Below are 23546 nucleotides of genomic sequence, written 5' to 3' on the forward strand. Positions count from 1 at the left end.
GTGATGGGAAGAGTGTTTGTTTTGTCATTTTCAAGTGCTAGAGGGTAAGAATATTGTGTTTTCTTTTCCCACACCTGAATTCTCACCACAGTCAAGTTCTTATCTGTCCTGTAGACTCACTTTGAGAGCTCATGCCACCCCAGGACCCCCTTCTTGCTCTGACAAAGCCAGATATTTTGCTTGAAGTTAGACCCCGGCCTCAGCTAGACCTCAGCTAAACCCCAACAGTTTGATCCACAGCCAGGAGATGATTAATTAAGGGCAATTAATTAGCTGCCACAGTGTGTGCCACCTCACTGAAGATGGAGTCACACAAGACCTTATGTATATAGCTATGTTTGGAGTCACCTAAGTCTTGCATTTAAAATACATGGAATTGTTTTTTGATGAAACTTTAAAAGTTCTATGTTCTCCAGTCTAAGGGTTAAGCTAAGCAGATTTTTAAAAAAACTAATGCAGTTTTGTGTATTTGTCTATGTCACTGCATTTCACAGACTTAGTGTACTTTTCCAGGTGGCTGAATTTTAGGTGTTACCTTAAAAGGAAATTCTCTTTAAGACTGGCTGAGCTCTGGACCCCACATTTTTCTCTACAGTGTTTTGGACCTAGTGAAACGCAAACTTTAAATTTAGTCTGAGCACCTTTTACATTAGGAATTGGAGCTCCTCTACTGCAGGATTGCTTTCCTTTCATTTAAAGGTTTCTCCTACTAACACTTAATATCCAAACAGATGAAATTCCACTTGTAGTCATGAAAAAAAGTTTAAAAACAGAAGAATGTTATCAATTGTAGCTATACTATGAAACAAGAAAATAATATCATATATTATATATTATTATGTATGTTCATACACTATAATATCGTAAGATATATGATATCATGTACATATATATGTACACACACACATATAGATGATGAATCAGTAACACAGGCTAAAACATCATCCAATAAAAAGAGATAAATTCTAGCACTTGGGGTGTTGATTATGGGGTTTATAGGTATTTCAGTTTGTGGTACCAGTGAAAAAAATATTTATAGCACACATATATCATACAAATGATGTTTAATATATAACATTTCATATTATATCAATACATTATCATAACAACATCTCAAGCATAATATTCATTTTATAAATTGGATAAATAAGAATGCTTACCTGTCCTCATGATGGCTTCCCACCTCTCCTTTACTTTGCTGGTGTACCCTGTCCTGAGGAGCTGCCTGTATCAGAATCACGCTAAGGCTGCTCTCACCTCATACCAGCCTGTGCTGCTTGCATGTGGTCACTATTTAAAATATCTTGGCTGTGTTTATTTACTTTAAGCATGTGGGCAAGCAGACAACTCCCGGCAGAGAGAAAAAGTAGGGCATAAGGTGGTAGTATATTGGTTGTAGTGTGGTATGTCCTATGGTATAGTAATGAATACACTTTCTCACATGGTAACCTGGAGCTGTTTTGCAAAACTTTATCCCAGAGGTGTAAGCAATCTCATTTGTCTGTATAAGTAAGATCAAATACATAGAGTGGCTTATCAGATAGGGATTCATGCCTTTGCTTACATTGCAAGAATGTGTTTGCTTGCTCTTAAAAATAACAGACCACAGATACATGTAGTAGAAGAGATTGTGAGATACAAACTGTTTACAAATGGAATACCCAGAATTAACTCTATTAAGTTGGAGCTAAATGCCAAGGTCATAAAAATTATAGTTAAGACACTAATTTTTAGTGCACAGGTCAATAAATAACACCCTTCAAAGCACAGCATCTTCACTTTCATTATTTTTTCTCAAAATGGCAAGACTCCAGTAACGACTTGCAGAGCAGCGATGATCCAGATACCTCAGGGCATTTTGCTAGCAATGGAGAGGAACTCAAGTACAGCCAATAACAAGCTGTTGCAATATATTGTCTGTTAATAAAAGCAGAGACTAGCTCCCCCAACAAAACCAGCTGCAGAACACTTTTGACTTCTGCCTGTGATTATTTCATAGGTAACATTCATATAATGATATATCAGCATACATCTTGACTATAATTAGGGCACTTCTATACTTCTCAATGCAGAAAGAGTATGTCAGACAAGGACAGAATCCAATTTTTGTCTTATTTATGCATTTAAATTACCTAAGTGCAGTGAGGACTTGAGAGGAAGACCAAAGCCTGAATACGAGGGCACTTGCAGTTTGGTTCAGCTGAAAAGCTGAACTTTGACCTGCTGTCTCACCTGCACTCGAGGACTTTCAGAAGAATGAAACTATAGCAGATGTGGTTTCAGGTTGCTATTCCTGTTGTATCTCTGTATTAGTGTGATAGCTCAAGTAGTCACAAAGAAACCTAACAAGACGTGAAGCTTTTGTTAGAAATATTTTTCTTTTTTTCCCATTTTATAATCTCCACTTCTTGTATGTTACCAGTCACACCTCTAACTGGTATCAAATTGCCAAACTGAAGATAAGTCAGGAAAAAAGTGTTAAGTGGTAAGTCAGGGAAAATAATTATATTGGCTCTTTCTTTTTCCTTTGTGTGCATATGTAACATTGCTTTTAAAACTAGGTCACAGAGTGTATCTGCTCCTGTAGTTAGCTATTTCTGAGGTTCCTGTTACCTGTGCACTGTGCCTTTGGGTACATCTGCTCAGCATTATTCAGGCACGTGTGATTTATACTGTGCCCTGTGCCAGCCACAGGCAGCGCAGCTGCAGTTACCGATGCTCAACATAAGCCATGAGCTTTTGCAGCGAAGCCAACTTTCGGTTCTTTCAGTGTGTGAATGAAGTGAGTTTGCATGAGCTCGGATAGGGTGAGCTGGCTTCTCCTGCCGAGCAAATTGCTCTGAGGTGCTGTGCACCCAGAGCTGCCTCAGACCTCACTGGGAGTTGCATGAATACCAGACCTACCTCAGGACTGGTCCTGACATATGTGAATCCTGGTCATGCCATCTGGGCTCCACAGAGGCACTGCATGTGCCTTAAGTCGCTCCTCTCAAGATAGATGCAGGTGATACATGGCTGTCCTAGTGACACATGCCCTGATCATGATATGACCATAATTAAAAGGCAGAATCGGCCAGGGTACCCCATGATTGTAGCTTGAATACTATTGACTGTTGATGGCAACGTTGAAAAAATGAAAAGACTTTCTCTAGCAGAGAATCACAGCCACTTGTAGGACGATATACATGGGCAACTGACCATCACTCAGGAAAAATACAGCGATACATAGCTCAGTAGCACAGATATGATTCAGTGTTCACACTCCGAGCCGTGACAATAAGCAGTAAGAGAAGCTGTGCAAAGGAAAGAGTTGTGACAGTGCAAGATTTCCGACGGAGATCACCCGAGGTGAGCCCCAACCGCTCCTCCCTTCAGGCAAGGCTGGGAAGCATCGTCCGACGTGCTAGGGAACGAGGAGACAACCACAGAGCTCCCACATTTGCCGCTGCCTTGGCTGGCACACATCACGGCCTGCTGGCCGTTCCTCAGCCCGGGCACACCGCTCCTGCTGAAATACACCTGGTCACCTATCTTCAGTGGGTATTGACGGGGGTCCAGGAGAATGAGGGGACACAATATCAGTTCCAGCCATACAAAAGAGCTTCCAGCAGCCCATTTTTTGTATCAAAGCCTTCCAGTAAGAGGCACAGTTTGACAGGGAGCCAGGCTCATTCTTTTTGTACATCTAGCTCTTCTTGCCCTTTCAGGAGCAGAAAACCAAATATGCAAGAAAGCTGTCAAGTGCATGTCAATTTAGCTCCTTCAGAGCCCCTGGTCTCATGTATTTTTCAGCCAAGACTGTTTTCACTAGTGCTGATGTGAAAATCACTTCTAACTGATGTGTGAGCCGGGAGAAAGCCCGGTTTGCCAGGAGTTCACTGCCAGTCCATTGCAGAAGGCATCTGGGGAGAGAGCAGAGTGCTTGGTCCTGTAGGTGGGCTGTCAATCCGGGCTAAAAGATATGTGCTGGGCAAGTACAGCAGAAGGACCAACAGAAGACAAAATAATCTTTATTCTGAGTTCCAGCTGCGGAATCTTTGCTACACCAACAGTTTTACGATCATGTGGGTTTTGACACACAGGTGGAAGAAGTTGGGTACAGGTGAAATCATGCATTTGGTCCTACTCCATGCCAATTCATTTTCACAAAGAAGCTGGCCTTGTCATTTTAAAGTGGCAGCTGAGCGGTCCAAGTGTGAAAGGGGACGATTGTGTTTTAGTGGACTAGTTCAGATTTTGACGGAATCTAGGCAAGTACAGGCCTCCAGGAAACCAGGATCTGAATCAACGGGATGTTTAAAATCAGCTGGATTCAGCTTCAAACACCTGCATTTACCATGGAAGTGACCACATATGAGCGTGTTATGGTCGCTGGAGATCTGCCCAGTACAGTCAGTGGCATCCACACTTTCCAACTCACCCTGAAATAGGCACTTAGATTTCTATGGATGCTAAATCCATGACTGTAGCAAAGACCAGGCAAGAAAGGTGCCAGCTATACCAAAATCCTGCTACTTAATGCTACTGCTCTGGAAAAAAAGTTGCATATTCATATAGATCTTACTTAACAAGAGGAACAATAATTCAGCTTGTATTTACAAGTCACATGTTGCTATGGTTCCAGCATGGGATTTTTAGGACATGTCTATTTATCTAGGAGGTAGTAAGAGGTTTTGTACATACTGGGACCAACTAGTGGAAGTATGGAAGAAGGCCTATCTGAAGACAGCCGACGTGCTCAGCCAAGTTCTTTGATTCACCCCTGACAATACTGTTTGCAATTTCTGGCCCCACTACATTACATGAATGTTAGAATTACCCTACATTCTTTGCTCAAAACATTTCCCAAATACCATGCCAAATTATCCTTTCAGCTACACCCGCAAAACTTGGTTGACTGTCCCGTTTATGGACTCCATCATATATTAAATTGATCAACAGCTACAGACTGTCATATCCTTAGTGCAAGTTCAAGAAACTGCAATGTGTGAACTCTTTTTTTTTTTTTTATCTCTAAAGATAATCTTCAAAAACACGCCTGCAGCCCTACCTCAATTCTTTTGTGGACTGAAGAAGAGGGGAAACATTCAAAAAGAGTTTCACAGAAAAGAGAGATGAAAAGATAAAAAATTCAGATTTCAAATAGAATATATATATATATACACACATATGTTTATATGTGTGTGTGTGTGTATGTATGTGTTTGCATTATTTCACCAAGAGGCATGTTACCTTGTGCTGTTGGAAAATAAGAGCATGCACATGGGCAGTGACTGCAGAGGAGTGTAAGTCCTGTAGAATGAATTCCTGAGCTGTTATGGTGAACTCTTAAAAGCAGTTGCCTTAGCTTTGCTAATCCTTTTAAAAATAACAGGCTTGAAAAAATTAAGCTTACAAAGTCTGGGCATGTAGGAAAGACCAACATATATATAATATTCTAGCTATTAGCCCATAAACTGGAACCTCTTTAAATCTTTAGGATGCTTACTCTGACTGAAATTTAAACCAGCCTAGAAAATCTATCAGTGGAGTTACACAAGTTGGGTTTCAATTGACCCAACAAGGTTTTGCTCACAGAATTTTCAAAAGCTGACTATCTTGCACACCAATAAAGAAAACTGCAAACTGCTTCATTTTGTAGTGTAACTAGCACTTAAAGTCATAGAATCATGCTTCAGATGCTCAGAGGTTTTTGTCAATACTGGCCACAACCTTACTATTTTCATAATCCTGACTATTGCAGGAATGAACTTTTTAAAGACCATATTGATTAGTTTCACTCTGAACAGGGTTGTTGACATGGATGACAGTGGCTGTGTTTATCCAAACCTTATCTAAATTAGGGTGGACATTGCTAACACCAGCACAGAATCTTGACTTTGCTAATTTATCGTTAGCAAAGGTGAAGGTTCAAGTGAACTAAAATTCAACTATCAGCAAAACTGCATAGTCCAGGACAGACACAGGAAATATAAAGGTAGCTATGTACAGTTAATTTTACTACTTAGCTGTTGTGGTTTAACCCCAGCCAGCAACTAAGCACCACACAGCCGCTCACTCACTCCCCCCCCATCCAGTGGGATGGGGGAGAAAATCAGGAAAAGAAGTAAAACTCGTGGGTTGAGATAAGAACAATTTAATAGAACAGAAAAGAAGAAGCTAATAATGATAATGATAACACTAATAAAATGCCAACAGTAGTAATAAAAGGATTGGAATGTACAAATGATGCGCAGGGCAATTGCTCACCACCCACCGACCGACACCCAGCCAGTCCCCCAGCAGCGAATCCCTGCCCCCCGCTTCCCAGTTCCTAAACTAGATGGGACGTCCCATGGTATGGAATACACTGTTGGCCAGTTTGGGTCAGGTGCCCTGGCTGGGCATGAGAAGCTGAAAAATCCTTGACTATAGTCTAAACACTACTGAGCAACAACTGAAAACATCAGTGTTATCAACATTCTTCACATACGGAACTCAAAACATAGCACCGTACCAGCTACTAGGAAGACAGTTAACTATATCCCAGCTGAAACCAGGACATTAGCTAATTCTGAAGAATCAGTACAGTATTTGCTTGTGATGTTTCTTTGCCTCTCACCTGTATATTTAGATTTCACACTTAGTAAGACTCCTTTGGTTGAATCTTGGAAACTGCCTACTTTAATAGGCAGAAACGATAGGATTATTTTTCTTCACTTTTAAACAAAGCTGCTTTCTTCCAGATTGATAAAGCTAACAAGCTCAACAGGCATGTACCACTCCACTACACTAAAGCTGGCAATGCTTCTACAGTTTCTTACTGAAAAAATTGAGGGTTTTTTTACCTCTCAATGTGAAATCCTTGTGGAGAGAAGACACTCTTGTTTTACCTTGCCCTAACTATTTGAGGTCAGAGCTATAAACACGATAGGGTTTTCTTTGACTAGGTGTACTAAGATAAAGACTGAAGTTTGTCTCCGCAAGAGTTTTTGATTAATACAGTGATTATAATGCAACTCTTTCACTGTAAAAAAATACGCTGTCTTTTGCAGTGAAGGCATACATATGGTTTTCTTATGTCCCTTATCTGAATAATCTATGGTGAAAAATAAGAAATACGGAACAGTTTTATTTTTCTAAAGCTAAATGACATAGAAGGTTGTGAATATTGCAGCTAGTTAGATATTTTCAGATTTGGTTTATTTGCTCAGAAATACTTGTACACACAAGTGCACAGAGAGTAGAATTCTCATTTCCCAAATGTATTCTTAAAAGAAGATAAGCTAAACCCTACTGTGAAATAATGCCTTTGTGATAACATAACTACAGGCTCAGCAACAATTTCTGATCTTTGCAATAATGCTGCTCAGAACAAAACAACACATAGACACACAAAAAAGACATTAGCAAAAAGATCAGGGAAGGCCCTGTAATACAAAGAAGTTTCTTAGAAGAGTTAAGTTCAGATCTTGACTGAGTGAACCAAACCCTTGGCTTTTAGAGATGTAGAGATGTAACCCTACAAGCTAAAATTTGCATGAAAATCTATTGCAAGGGTGAGAAAGAACCATCCAGACAAAACCTGCAGCCTCTTTTGGTAAAGCCCGTATTCATTTTAAGGAACACACAATCAGAGATGTACTCATTTACATTCCTCAGTTTGGTGAACTTGAACATTTGCAGAAGTGTTTCTCTGAATCGCATCAATGATGCTTTAGCAACAATAACTGAGATGTGTTACAAAAGGGTACTTTTTTGTCTTGTTCCTCATATTAAAACCCCTTACTCTATTTAAATACCAAAGTATTTGTCACTTTTCCCACAACTCAAGATGACTGGCTCCTGGCTCCTGGCCTTCCTGGCTCCTTCTTCTCCTCATACGCAGTCTACAATAGAAATTGTCAGTTTTCTGTGCTTGTCTAATATTCTTTCATATCACTAGCAATTCAGACAGTCCAGGAGGGCTTGAATCCCCAGCAGACATACTGCACACTAAGTTTTCACCAGTTTTAGCTACATTTAGGTAGACACAAACTATCCTAACCCTCTCGCTCTTGTTACTGCTTTGTAGTAGTATTAAACTGAGAAAGTAAAAAAAAAAAAAAGAAAAACTATTTTCAAAAAATGCAGTCTTTTGAGAAAAAACAAAATACATTCTTCAGCCACATTTGCGTTGATTAAAAACCATTAATATGTTTTCTCTAAGTGCTTACAATAAATTCATTTTGCTTCATTCTGAATCTGTTTGCAATTGAGTTGAAATTGCATTAGTTTGTTTTTCCTGTAATCTCAAATATGCCATCCCACATTCTTCAGCTGGAAGGGTGTCTTTCCAAAAGTGTAACAATACTACAGAGTTTATGAAGTAAGACCCTTTTATTCTACACAACAGTGCTTTGACAGGCAGTGAACAAAAAATTATGAAATAGAATAGGTTTTGGAAGGCTTTGTGCTGCATGATATGTTTTGAGATTCATTTTTTCCATCTGAAATCACAAAACAAATCACAAAAATTTTTATGAAATGGTAATTCTGGTTTTGATTTGGCTTACAGGCTTTTCAGTCTTTTTCACAGGTGCACTTGACATTGACAACAGGAAGAGAATAGATGTAAGAGAGGAAACACATCAGCTTTATTTAGTAGACCCCTAAAAAGAAAGTAGACACATCTCTATTGTTACTTTTCCATGGCAAAGAAATAACATCGTCCTCTTCTGATTTTTTACTGTTTGATTTTCAGTATACCCTTTAATGTTTTATTTGTCATCTTTTGTCAGTTGAAGGGAAAGGCAGCACCATTCCTGTCAAAAAGGCACTAAGCAGCTGTCACCTTTGCTTATGGTTACAGCTTGGATGAAAACCTGGCATTACTGAATTTCCAAGTGAGTTTTCTGTGCAGAGTGCCATGAGCCAGTGAGTACGAAGAGAAGCAAAAAAATCCTACCTGGAATTAGCGAGCGTTATTCCAAAGGCTGTAAGTGCTCTTAGTACCTAATACATTCATCCACTAAATGTTTCAGAAATGAGGCAAGCAGAAAAGCTTAACATTTCTCTTTCTGTGTCAGAAGCTTGAGGACTGATATAAATGGCAGTAAGACTGGATCTTCTCACTTGAAGAATCCTTACTGAGGTTTTGTTTCAGTCGACCCGTATGTTCATTTTTCTGTCGTAGTTTAAATATAGCTCTCCCCCAAAATAAAAACAAACCCATGCCTTTCTAACAGGGATATTTATGTAACAGAGTTATATTTTTACAGATTATGCATAAGATTCTGCATATGAAAACTTAGCTGAGGGTCGATGTTTTAAAATTATCCTGCAGCAAAGTTTCTCTTGCAGAGAATCTATGCAAGCTCCACTGATTTGAATTGTGTTGGAAACCTGAAATTGAAAAGAAGAAACTCATAAAATGTAAGGGCAATCTAATTCTAATCCTCATAAAGATTACTTTCTCACTTGATTTATGACATTTTCAAGTTAAACCACAAGAGACAGATAGAGACTGTGGTTGCAGTGGGGGAAAGACATAAAGTTACCCTGAACAAGATGGAAATATATATACAGTGTTAACTAAACCCAAATAGACGCAATAATGGGAGAGGTAAAGTATGTTGAAAAACTACATTGTGGTCCCAGCAGCTTAACCTGGGCATTTAAAAAGCAAAGCATCACAAGTAAGGGTAACTCAGAGCAGGAATTTCTGCTAGCCCAGGCTTTCCTGAACAAGGAATTCAGGATTAGAGCCCCAGAAGGATTTGGCAAAAGGGAAAGCAAAGTTGGAAGGAGGATTTTCTGTACTGCACATTTCCCCAAGAGGCTGTTTGCCCTCGAGAATGACTTGCAGCAACATTCTTGTGTGCTTTGCATGTCCCCTCTTCCCCCGCATTATTCTTTTGCTCCTTGTGATGGACACCTTTCTTACTGAAAACCATGCCAAGGGGACCTACCCTTTTTGGAGAGCTCTTGTAGGCACCTAACCACAAAGTCTGGTGCCTTTCAACCCCTATTCAAGAGGTGCCTAAATTTGGGAGACACCTGTGTTTTACTGACAGTGGTGTTCCACAAGTGCATAAAATTTGCCTGTAGTCAGGCCACAAATCCTGACACTGTTTTGTGTATTGCAGCATCTCTGCGTGCATTTTTTTATCTCCTTCCTATCAGGTTGTGCTCTCAGAAAAAGCAAGTTTAGAAGAAAATACGTTTGTGATTAGCGCTAACAAAAACACAAATGTAAGAGGTATTCAATAGCTTTATGACCAGTGTGACAGATTTAATGGAAACTACTACCTCCCAAGTACATATAATTTCTATAGGAATAGTATCTAGGGGTGAGATCCCTTAGCCTGTGAGACCAAATACCTTTCACTTGCAAAGGCTTATAATTAGAGCTCTGTAGATACTTTGATATAGATAAAAAATTTCTGTTTGTTTTGGGAAGCTTAGTGTTGTTAGGCACACAGGGGTGCCACTTGGGAAGGATTTTTGAGGCAATAGAGTTCATGAATAGGTATTTAATATGGTAAATCATAGACAGAAGAGTTGAAATAGATAACATTAAGGTTTTTTTCCAAGAGCTTTGTGTCAGTAAGTGATTTTTCCAGTTCCCCGAAAACTGAAGAGTTAATTTCATTCTTGATATAGGTCTACTGGCAAGAACAGAGTTTAATTTGCAATGGATTTGGCTCAAAGAGGTTTTTGCAGTTGTGATCATGTGATGTGGCTCAAAGAGGTTTTTGCAGTTGTGATCATGTGGTGTGCTCATTACTTGGAACATGTTTGCTCTGTGACATGTGCATGATATATTAGGAACACATATCTGACTTCTTTGCAATTCCTATTTTCTTGTGCCTTTTTCTGGGCTTCCCACTGCTCAGCTAGAAGCACCTGAAAGACTGGCAACATTAGGTAACATCAGTTGTTTGATACTGACTCTCACTACTTCTGAATATTTTTAGCTGACATTTGAAGCACTATGTCAAATTGATCAGATCAAGAAACAACAGAAATAAGCTCCCTCTGAGCTTCTTGTTGCTGTATCTGTGCTTTTTCTGGATCTGCACTCAGTTTATTTTTAATGTTGAGTATCTCTCTATGGCACTACAGCCTTCAGAAGAGACTTCACCTTTGCTAGGTCTCAGGAACCATCAACAGCTATTTTGTGAAAGATCCGGCAAGTTATTCAGTAAGACCCTCTGTCAGAAATCACAGTTTTTGTCAGAATGGTTATTTCCAGCTAGAGTTAGACAGCACCGAGGACTGGTCCCTCTCTGAGGGACTGACCTGTTACACTGCTCATGGTCTATGACCACACACTTAAAGGTCTTATTTAACTAGACCTGAGGTTAAGTGACACCAACTGTCTGGCACCTACATTTTTTAATCTCACCTCCTACAGCAGGTGTGTCTTGCAAAGAGATGCTTGGATTAAACAGTGCAGGTGATCAGAGTCCACAAGTAGGAGCATGTGACTGAGCCCACCCTCTGCCCCTCTTCCATTAAACAGCACAGATGTGCCCACAGTCACCGGCTGGCTTGGCCTGGCACCCTTTTCAGGCCCCTGTGGCCACTCGTCACGGAATTTACTGTTGCTCCCATGCTCTGCCTTTCTGGTCATTCATTGCCATTTCTTCACTTTTTCGACCCTGTAATTTCGTGAAACTGCATCCCTGCACTTGCAGCTTAATGAAAGTAAGCACATTGAGGCGTGAGTTCTTGCTTGCAGCTGCTAAATGCTGCTACACTGTTTAAAATAAATAAGCTAAACGATAAGCTATTGTGTCTGCCAAGAAAGATCTATATAGGCCAGAGAGTGAAAGCATGGTTTTGCTTTGCAGACTGCAAAACTGAAACCAATTTTGCAGAATTACAGGTGATGGCAATAAGACAGCTGCAAACAGAACATTTTTTAATAACTTACATCTTGCAGAAATTGAAACTCAATAGCTTTTCTTTTTGTTAGAAGGGGGCTTGTTACTTTTGCCTGGTCCCTTCAGCCTGTTAGCCAGTTCAAGCAACTGCAATCTGTCCCTGGTTCTCAATTATACATGGTGCTTTCCTTATATTCTGTTTATCATGAATATACCAAGAATAATTGGTTGCATGTTCTCCTTTCCTCAATTAAAAAAAAAAAAAAAATCCAGCACTTACTTGGAATGGATCACTGTTTAGTTGGGGGAAAAAAAAGTCAGAAAATCTTGTGTATTATAAGAAGCAAAGTTATGACATCTAGAGTAGATAGGACGGATTTAGCTCATGGAGATCCTATGGCATGGTGTTCTCATGCAGACATCAATTTAATTTTGTGATATGTGATTTTCTTTATGTTACAATAACATAAGACGTGTGATAATGTATAGACTGCAAAAAGCATCAGAAAGCCATTCAGCAGGTAAAAAGTAGCTGTTCAAAGCTAGGAAGAAGTGAGACTGGTAAAACGTTACCATGATTCAGAAGGCGAAGAGAATTTTCAGAAGATAATTTTAATGGATTCAGTTCATTCAGAGATAATCTGTCAAACTACATAGGGGTTTTTCTTAGTTTGATTAATAGAAGTATGTTCTTAATTTCTGTTTTGACATATTGCTTTTCTCTCTTGACATTTGTCCTCTAGGTTTTTAAGCCAAGTGTTCATGATATGATCCAGCTGGCTTATAGGGATCAACAACCCCCTTGTGAATAATGGTTAAAAACGGATCCCACCTGGACGTTGAAACGCTGGCAATGCTCCAGAATAAAGCTATCTCCATCACCCTCCCAGTTGTGTATACACTCGTGGCTATGATCAGTATCCCTGGCAACTTGTTCTCCCTTTGGGTGCTCTGCTGGCACATCAAACCCAAAACACCTTCTGTTATCTTTATGATCAACCTAAGCATCACGGATCTCATGCTGGCCAGCTGCTTTCCCTTCCAGATTTCTTATCACATCCAAAACAATCACTGGAGCTTTGGCAAGACTCTTTGCAGCCTCGTGACCGTGATGTTCTACTCCAACATGTATTCTTCCATACTGACCATGACCTGTATCAGCATCGAGCGGTACATGGGTGTGGTATATCCCATGAAGTTGATCAAGTGGAGAAGAAAAAGATATGCCCTGGCTGCCTGCCTAGGTATGTGGTTTTTCTTGCTACTAGCCTTCTACCCACTAGAAAGCACAGATCTGACCTACGAAGTGAAAGAATTGGGGATTATAACCTGTTTTGATGTCCTCAAATGGGATATGCTGCCCAACTTCGCAGCCTGGGTAGCCTTTCTCCTCACGTTATTCGTCGTGCTTTTCCTGATCCCTTTTGTTGTCACAGTTGGATGCTACATAGGCACCATTCGGAAGCTTATTCAGACATCAAACAGATATGGTAACAAGCAGAAGACTAGATCCATATACCTGGCGATGATAGTCCTTCTGGTATTCATCACTTGCTTCGCCCCCAATAACTTTATCCTACTTGTGCATATGATCATCCGCCTATTTTATGACAGGAGTTTGTACCCTGCCTACAAGCTCACCTTGTGCCTCAGTTGCCTCAACAACTGCATAGATCCCTTCATTTATTATTTTGCATCCAAAGAATTTTACCAGAAATTCATGCAAGTCTTCCGCCCTAAGGTAATTCTCAGCGACAGTTTGGAAAACAGAAGGGAAAGCTTATTCTCTGGCAGGACCATGTCAGCCAGGTCGATGTCAAGTGGACCTATGGATGGGTTAGAGGGAGTAAAGGTCTATTTGCAAAGGCAGGAAAGTGTTTTTTAGCCTTAGCCATTCCCAGAAGAAAGGCACCTGTGAGATCCATGAGTAGACACAGAAAACATTTCTTTTTGAATGGCTATCCCCGAAATCCCTTGCTCCAGTGACAGAACTCAAGCCATACTTATATTGCATCTCCTATTTCAGTATTTTCTGGCCAGAAATGGAAGTGTTAAAGGAACTGAGTTTATTCAAGAAGGCACTGAAGCAAACCCAATATTGATAATTATGGGTTGGCCTGGAATTAGTCCTACTTTATGAAACCATGGGATAAGTTTAGAACAAAAATTTCTTTCAGCTTGTATGACCTCAGTGTTTAACCAAAGGCTTGTGATTGTCTGTGAATGTGAAATATTTCTGTATATGAATTAGAGCATACACTGAAGTTGGATTTGGGGTAGGGGGGGTATTTTTCTAAGCAATGTGCTGTGTTTTTTGTTTGTTGTCTTTTTTTTTAATGTATTGCTTTCTCTCCTGTTGTATTTCTATAAAAGAATGAGTAAAAATAGCTTGTCATTTTGCCATTAATGTATAATGCATACCCACTGTGAATTCACCACAACACTCACCCAACTGTTTATCAGAACCAAACCATATTAACCTTTGAAAAGGTTAGGTTGACTCACTATTTCAATTTTATGTATCAAAATTATCTCATACAATGAAAGGAAAGCTAGAACTAACAATGTTTGAGACTATTTCAGCTGCTGAGTGGATTATATTTTCATTTCTTGAAGTTATTAATTTCTCAGGACGGTGGGGAGCAGTTGGTTTAAGAAAACAGATTTTCTCTCATTGACCTACTACAGTACTAATGCTGCTGCTCATATATGATTGGTATCAGCAAGTCATTTTCACCAATTCACTATAGGCTATATGCAGAGGCACCATCCCCCTCAGCAGAGAATTTAGATTTGTATAGTGCACAGGCAATGAGTTTATCTTCCTTATGGTGATGGTGTGGATGTTTAACCAGATTTTCAGCTGGATATATGAGAATTCAACCACAGACTGCAGTGAGTCTGTGCCAGCAGAAACCAGCTGAAAACCTGTCCCTATGGGCAGATGTCAGAAATGTACTTCTTTCAAGAGGACAAACAGAAAGAAGAAAAACTGAAAGCAAGTCTTGAGAATGGGAGATGTACTAGATACCCTGGAAATAGGTTTCAGCAGGTTGATTATGCGGTCATGTGTTTGGGACTCCGCTCTGAAATATCCTTCTCTAACTTCTTTGCATATACTGTGTCATGTTTTAATTCTTCTCACATCTCAACAACTGCCTCTGTGCTTGGAAAGACAACTGCTACAGAATATGCACCAGGGACAGACAAAGGCAAAGTTCTTCCTGTAGTATGTACAGCTTTTTATCTACCTTTCACCCTCATTGACAGTGAAGAGACAAAAACCACCTGACAGAGCCAGACAAGTGTCCCCTCCCAAGTGAGACAAAGCTATATGGTACCCTTCTGCTGCACTGCGACGCCATCCACTGCTGAGTAGGAGGCTGTCTTCAACATCGTGGATAGCTGGTTCAGACACCACATGCTCAAAGCAGACCTATATTGATTTCTGACCTCCTCTACCTAAGACAACACCCAAGGCCCTTAAAATCTGCCTTTTTTCTTTGTGTATGACATGATTAAAACACAATTTTCCACCACTAATCACCACAAATTTCTTCATGATAGAGGCTGGATAACCACAAAATCAGCTGTGAGATATTTGTATGTCCTATCTTCTGCTAAAGTATCATCAGTTATTGGAGCAGGATAAATGTGAGTGGACCTAGTATTACCATCTCAAGTGTTTTGTGGCATTTCACAGTGTTAGTTTTAACTGATCTGCGTATTTTCTGCCCACAAGGACAACCTTAGTGATACGTAACCCGTCCAAACCTTCCCATCAATTTGCCTGGAAGCTACCCTGCGCTACCAGCCCGTGTGCTGGGTGCATATAAGCGGTGAGATGGGCTGGCTACTTTAAATCACCTCACATGTCCTGAAAGAGAGGAACCCACTGAATATGTTCTTGTGTGAGTCTGGGGCTCTGAGCTCCTGTGTTAGCTCTAGCACATGCTCCAAAACACCTGCTTGCACCAGGACCTCCAAAGAAAGAACGATGGCTCTTCCTAAGCTGTTCCACATACATCAGGCAGAAATTTAGTTAGTTTACTTATGTTTTGCAAACCTAAGTATTAATTTAGCAGTGCATGGTTTCACCTTGCTGTTCAAGTCCCATCACCATCCACTTTCACAGAATTCCATCTTTCTCACTACCAAAACTGTTTTCAGCATTTTGCTGTGGCAGAAACTTTTCTGCAAGTTATGCTGAAATCTCTCTCTTTTTTTTTAACATGTAAGTATTTTTACAATGAAAACCGTCACTTCTCCTAGCTCTAATGCAGATTTTAAACTCTGTTTTATCTTGAACCTGATCCTCAAGTGCTTAGTGCCTCCTGAAATGTGCTGCAGTGTGCCTGAACTGTAACTGACACCAAATAGAGTCAAAAGGGCAGAAACTTTGCACTTTGGACATCAACTGCTAAATTTTGAAAAATACTGAATTGTTCCTTTTGCAAGAGAAAAAAGATGCTCACAACTGACTGAAAATGTTCTTCTCTCCAGCCTTGCACAGCTCTTCATAGTCCTTCATCCCTCTTCTGATATTGTCTAAAAAGGAACAGGAAGGATGCCTCATTCAGGTACCTCTTCATGCCATTTTACTAACTAGCCTCTAGGTAGCTCAGATTAGGCAGAATTCCCATTTGGGTCAGTGGGATTGTTCCTCGAGAAAGGAATATAAAAATGAAACCAATGACAGCAATCTTTTGAGTCTGATGGTGTATACTGTGAAGTATTGGAGGGTTTTTTTAGAGAGGAGGAGAAGGAATTCTTTTTAAAAGAGGCCTAACATACTGTTCTTTAACACTGGAAACATGTCCTTCTGGGCACCATAAGGTAGCAAGACTTCTACCCTCTTTGGTCAGTGGGTGTGAGTTGACATGCATATATATATACATATAAATATATACATGTAAATGTAGATTGCCATTGGAGAGGTTATTGAGGAGTTCATGTCTATATTGCCTTTGGTTTGGGGAATATGAGTCCTGAGCAACATGCTTACTTGATTGCCTCTCTGGTTAATGTAATTTTACTGAGAAGACATGAATGTATAGGCTTCCGTTTGGTTTTGGGTTTTGTGTTTTTTGTGGTTTTATTTTTAATTATTGTTTAGCAATTAAATCTATGAATGTGCTTGGACTTTTTTGTATATATAATAAAAAACCCCTAAAACATAAAAAGGACATGATTTAAGATTCTTTCCTTTGTTTGCACCTGCCATGTGTGAGAAACTTCCAAGCTTAGAAGAGGACAGGGAAACCAAGTTATGAAATAAAATTAATCCGTTTCCCATTGCTGTTGTGCTTTTTAGATTTCTGTATACTTTCAAGTCTCTTATTTTTCCCATGCATTTTGCAGATAGAGTTGGGTTTTTTTTGCACACCTCTTCATTTTTTTCCTTTTATATATACATCTCTCTCTCTTAGAAGCTGGCATTGGCATACCTTCTTTAAACAGATTTTAAAAGCAGCAATACTTGAATGAGACGTTGGCTAACTTGGAATCCTTCTCCTTGCCGAACAGGTGCACCAAATAGATATATTTTTGAATTTTAATGCATTTCTGAAGGGGCCTGGCAGCCAGGGCCCGTCCCACCCCCCAGGAGCCAGGGGCACCAGGGCAGCCCCAGCCCCGGGCATCGGGCACCTCCATGGGGACGGGGACAGGACAGGCCGAGGCCGGGCTGGGGCCTGCGTGTAGGCCCGGCTCGGAGGGGCCCATGGCCGGGCAGGGCAGGGCTGTGGGGAGCCGGAGTGTTGGTGGGGCAGGGGCTGACGGCCCCTGACATGGGGTCCTGGGCCCGGGGCAGGGTGGGGGGAGCCCCGGGGGGCTGGCAGGGACAGTCAGCATTGGTAGTGCCTTGATGAATGTTCCCTAGATTGACTATGCTCCATTTTGGGTTCAGCATCTGTTTGGCTACATCTATGCTTATACATGAGAGGGTCAGAGATCATCCTAAAGTCACTCGATCATTTTTTGCTGTTTTTTTCCAGTTCAAAGTGTTTATAATAACATGAGGTCCACATTGATACCCACCAGAGTGGTGTTTCTCTAAGGAGATGCTTAGTGTATATGCTACATACCCAAAGGTGTGCATGATAGCATGAATGTCTGAGGGTGAAATTCAGCGTTGGTAAGTGTGAAGTCATGCACATGGGGAAATCCAGTCATAGCTTTGTGTCAAAATGATGTTGCTCAGCAGTGAGCACTATGAATCATAATACATAATTCCATGCATCAGCTCAGCATTGTAGAAATCCATGGTTCACCCACACTTTGTTTACTTTGTGCACTTCTGGTCTCTTCATCACAGATAGGATACACAAGAGCAGGAAAAGGTCAAGAGAAGGTCATGTGGGATGATCTAAGGTATGAATTTAAAACCTTAAGAGTTCAATAGTTTAGGACTCTTCAGCTTAGAAAAGAGACAATGTAAACTAGGTAGGAAAGAGGTCTACAAAATCCTCAATGGAGTGCAGAAGCTGACTGGGATGAGTTTCACTGCCTTTGCCCAGGCAAGAACTGGGGAATAACATATTAAGCTAATGAGATCCAGGCTCAAAACCAGGAAAAGTTAGTATCTCTTCTCATAACACATAGTATAATTGGGGAACACCTTGCCAAGGATGTTGTGGATGCACATAGCACATGGGTCCACAGAGAGACTGGAAAAGCACTTGGAAAAAGAAATCCATTGTAGGTTACTAAATAGGCAAAGCGCAACAGACTCAGGAAAACCCCTAAGATTAAAATTGTCAGAGGTTGGAGGCGTATTAAGGGGAAGTGACTTTAGGTGATTGCCCTGTTCTTCCTTTTCTTTAAATGCCAGTGCTTGAGGCAGGACACCGTAAGCTAGGCAGCCCCGTGCCCCGCTCGAGCCAGTCTCATGCTTTCACATGAGGCCTGCCAGAGCTGCCCTGGAGCCCACCCTCTCCCACCCTGCCGGCTGGGGTGCTGCCAGCGGGGATCCAGCGGGGAGCTTTGCCTGCTGCTGTCCCAGAAGAGGCTACCCCAGAGTCAGGGAGGGAGCTGAGGGGGTCTCGGGGGGAGGCCCTCTGTTATGTAGCCCTGTTGACAAGTCACAGAATCACAGGGTGGTTGAGGTTGGAAGAGACCTCTGGAGGTCACCTTGGCTGACCCCCCCCTCATCAAGCAGTCCCTCACGTTCAGGTAAAGATGAACTCGTGTACCGCCCTTCAACAGACCCCTCTGGCTGCTGGTAACAGTTAACCCATTTTGCTTCAAAGCATATCATTAATTCAATTTCTAACATATTTTCTCACCTCTGTTCTCATTTTTTCCAACACCCTACCCTCTTGAAGGCTGCTGCTGTTGGAGCTGACTAGCAGCAGACCTCATTGTCCTCTTGAAGCAGGGTCACTCACGGTTGCTGGCTCTCTTTCAACTTCTCACGCAGCAGCAGCCTGGTCTACTCTTAAAAGCTGTCATCACTGCATTACTGAAGAGTATGATTCCCTGGCCTAAACTGTCTCAAGCACACTGGCAAATACACTCTAGTGCTTCCCTTTGCTGAAAGAGCATGTAACAAGGTCTTTTTTAATGACCTGACAAGTTCCTCTAGAGAAGCTGATTCGGACAGTATCTTGTCCTGGCAAAATCCATTAGGAGAATCAGTTTTATTGGCAAAACTTTTAGATGCATCTAAAGCCGCAGTTCTTTTAAGTGCCCAAAATAAAAATTTTAATATAAAATGACTCTCAGCAGAATGATTAGGATATAAGCCTTGGTTATTGTATTTAGTAATTAAATCCATCCTGGAAAAAAGAGGGACTTGTTATTAGAATAAATCTTGTACTGTCTTTCCTCATTTATGCTGCAGTTCATAGTCTTAAAAGGAGTCACTGAGAGCAAAACTTCAGTTGTACTTTTCATCTTGATATATTTGGATTACTTTGATTCTGGATTAAATTTTTGCAAGTAAGTGTTCTCTTGTCAAATCTATAAAGTGTAATTATGGAGCGCATAATAGAGTAGAGCATAATGCTTAGTTGAAATATCTTTTTTAAAGCTTGCTTTTTTATTTGACAAAAAGACCCTGCCTGTCTGAAGTCTGGACTCCTACTGAACTCCTTGTCTTTCATTACTTGGTTGCAAGTCTTATGACTTCTAGTATTTTTCCTTAAAGTCTAAACAGCTGGAGTATGTTATCAAATGAGGAGACTCTCAGGCCTCTTTAATTATAAAGCAAGAAGTTCAGAGCTGCCAGGCAGAATACCTTTCTAGCTTTTAGCATAAATAAATACCTCAACCGCCTGCTTGACTGTCTTGACTCATGCTGATGTCCTGCAGACAGTCTTTTTCTTTTCCTTCTGCAGAAATTTTCAGCACTGGGACACTGATGGTTCTCCTTCCCCAGTTTCCACACCACTGCCCACATGACCCGGCTCTGGCATGCCACAATTACTCAGATGCAGAAAGTAATGTGCGCGTGTTGTCCTGCTGGGAGCTACCTAGGCTAATTGTCCTTTGAAGCTTTTCTCAATATCTTCCACACCCTTAACTGCTGTTGTTGGATACAGTGAGGTACAAGAAAAATGTGGAAGAGTTTAGTTGAGTGCCTTAAATCTGAGGAAACGTAAAGGTTTGGCTCCTCTGCTGAGCCAGGCTTTTCAAAGAAGAAAGGACAACAGACTTAAGGGAGGTATAAACAAATTCAAGCTAGAGATGGGAGAGGGTTGAAGAAGTAACCTCTGTGGCAGCTGTGGGGAGAAATACAGTAAGTGAGAGTTTGGAGAAAGATCCAGAAAGTTAGTCTCTGCAAGAGGCCATCTGCAGTTAGAGAATGTCTGTAAATAGTTTTCTTCATAAACACCCAGTTTCATTTTAGAAACATGGAGCCTTTTCAGCGTGAAAGCTGGAAGCAGCAGCAAATCTCCAGATCTCTGCTGTAAGGAAAGGAATGTGATTAACAGACAAATAAACCACTACCTAGATACAGGGCAAACATCTCACAGAGGGACTTAGATCTCTGGAAATGTGGGCTTGCACAAAAGGTGCAACTTATCTGATCAAAAGTAGATACTAAGTGTTGCTCTAAGCATCTTATTGCTTGGCAACATTCATGTTGACTGCCTCCTCTGTTTCCAAAACCTACATGATAGCTGCTTTGGCTATTGGTTGTATTCAGAAATCCAGATGTTGGTAGACGTCTGTGTTACCATGGACCCACACCACAAAAGCAATGTTGGTATCCTGGGACTGTTACCACCTTCTTCTTGACAGCTGTCTTCAGATTTTGCCATCTTAATGCTTGTAACAGCAGTTTGTTGATCTGATGGAAAGCCATGTAGGGTCATGACCTGGGAAATAATATTCCTGGGGACCTCAGAAAACAAATAGGCTGCAGGTCTTTCTCACCTCTCCAAACTCCCATGGCTTCAGAAAATAAAGGAAAACATGTAAGTTAAATGGCTGGAGGCCTCTTCCCATCATTTACCTCTACAAAGAGTCTGTCCACTTCTCAATTAGAAACTCTCTATGTAGGTGCAATGGCTTTTTCTCATTCAAAAAGTTTCAGCTGTGCAACACTGATGGTTTGGTGTCCCCAGCTCCTCATTATTGTCCACAGGCTGACATTTTTCCTTTCCCTATTTCACCTTGCATTCCACAGTATATGCAGAATGCATCAGTATCTCACCCCATTCTGATGAATAATGCAAACTACTCTGTACACTTTCACATAAAATGTCCATATATTTGAGCTTTTTTAACAAGGCAAGTGTTCCCACATATTGCTGCTAAAACTAAACCTTGAAAGGAGTACAAAAATAAGACAAAATACAACAGATAGCTTTTCTTCAATTGATAAATCTGATCAGACAGAGAAGGTAGAAGACAAAAATAAAGCCTTTAGTCTGACAGTATTTAAGTTTTTATTTTCATATTCAACAAAGGTATTTGGGTCACAGGGTGGAATTATTCCTGTTCTTACAACCATGCAAATTTGCTGGATGGGCCTTAAGCTCTGTTACAAACATATCTTAGCACCTGTTAATGAGTTTATGATTCTTTATAGCTCCAATGTCAATGCAGCTCTTTCAAGATATTGCTAGACCTACTGACATTAACTTTGATTGTCCCTATATGTACATAGATACATGCATACCCAGTTATATTAAGTAATCCTTATACTTAAAACTAGGACTCCGAATGTCTGTGGTGCGTCGTCTTTAGTCCTTAAAAGTTACAGTTCTCTACAGCTACTTGAAAGTTGAAGTCTGCTAGCAAATACGTAGAAAAATTATGGGATGCACTGCCCTCTTGTGGAGATTTAAATAATGAACAGAAGAGCTCCACGGATGGTCTTGACCTTGGAGCCGCGGAAGTCATTCTCTGGAAGAGCTGGGGTCCCAGCTGAGCCAATAAACCTTATCTTCTCTGCTTATCTTCATTTTCTCTAACTTTATACCGTTGTGTCTGCACTAATCATTATACTGTACAAGTAGAAGGAAGACTTGTTTTTCATACTTAGGCAAATATTATTTGTATCTTACATTATATACATGTACACGTGTTTTATATAAATACACACACGTATATAGCATGTGCATGTTGTGTGGATAATATACACATTATGTAAATACACACACATTTTCTGAACTTGTTTATGTGTTTTTCAAATATAAACAATTCAGGAACAGTGGTCTGTATAGTCCAATAACACTATTTTTCTCTAGAGATTATGTAAGTGTTAACAGGAGTGAGACTGGGGCGATGCTGAGATTAGAGGTGGAACTACCTGTGCAGCACAAGACAGCCATGTGACTTTAAGGGAGGCTTGGGGATTCGATATAATCCACTGCCCCTCAAAAACACAAACACACAGATAACTAGTGGTGTTGTCAGCAAACACTTACCCTCCTGTCCCAGTCATTACAGGGTTATTAAGCACTGACCGGTCTTCTCTTCTGAGGCTGATTGTTGGCAAGCTGCAGATTGGAAGTTGCTTTCAGCAGGAGACACTGGGCTGTGGCAACAGCTGGGAAAGACAGCACTGGAACCATATGTAACTGTGATGCTGCTTCTGTATCATGTAAATTGGGATGTGCTTGCAGCACATTTCATCCCAGAAAGGGCTATAGCACACATTTGATATCAGGTGGAAACTAGCAGGAAGGAAGAATTCCTTTCTTTTTTCTGCCCTCTGTTGCTGCCGTGGACCTGGCAGCTCATCCTTTTGGACAATGCAGGGACAAAACCTGTCATTCTGTGCTCCTCTCACTAGGATTTAGTTGTGTTCACAGTGAGGTTTTTTTTCAAGGCTCGAGGCTTCTCCACCTTGCAATACATTCTCTGTGGCAGAGGCCAAAAGCAAATCCCTGACATCCCTTCTTTAATTATTCTTGGAAGGAAACTCTTTGCACTATATACGCTGGCCAAGGATGCTTCACCGGGGCTCAGATAATGATTTCTCTGTTGCTAAAAGATGTTTTGTGAATGGCCACGGTCTCCTCCTGGGCCTTGCTACATCCATGTTTAATGTAGCTGCTTCTCCTTGTGCCATGAGATGGACATGGATGGAGCTGCCCGAGAGGCAGGCTGATATTCCTCTGGTACTAGATATACTGCACTCCCTCAGCAGTTGTGAATTTTCCTTACAGGCAAGGTATAATTTCATTTGATAGCTATGTGGGATAAACATCTTCAAATTAAGTATATGTAAAAACATTTACA

At 40.8% G+C, this 23546-nt stretch overlaps 1 protein-coding gene across 1 annotated transcript in view; it reads left to right on the forward strand.

The window, feature by feature from the left end:
- The window catches only part of P2RY8 (P2Y receptor family member 8), a 37554-nt gene extending 20410 nt beyond the window's left edge, over positions 1 to 17144 (forward strand). Inside the window, exon 3 of the mRNA XM_009928777.2 lies at positions 12593 to 17144. Within this exon, the coding sequence (XP_009927079.1) occupies positions 12661 to 13734 (1074 nt within the window). The 5' untranslated portion in view covers positions 12593 to 12660 and the 3' untranslated portion in view covers positions 13735 to 17144. The remainder of the gene's footprint in view (positions 1 to 12592) is intronic.
- Positions 17145 to 23546: the final 6402 nt, after the last annotated feature.

Source organism: Haliaeetus albicilla, chromosome 25 (assembly GCF_947461875.1).
Source record: "Haliaeetus albicilla chromosome 25, bHalAlb1.1, whole genome shotgun sequence".
Taxonomy (NCBI): Eukaryota; Metazoa; Chordata; class Aves; order Accipitriformes; family Accipitridae; genus Haliaeetus; species Haliaeetus albicilla.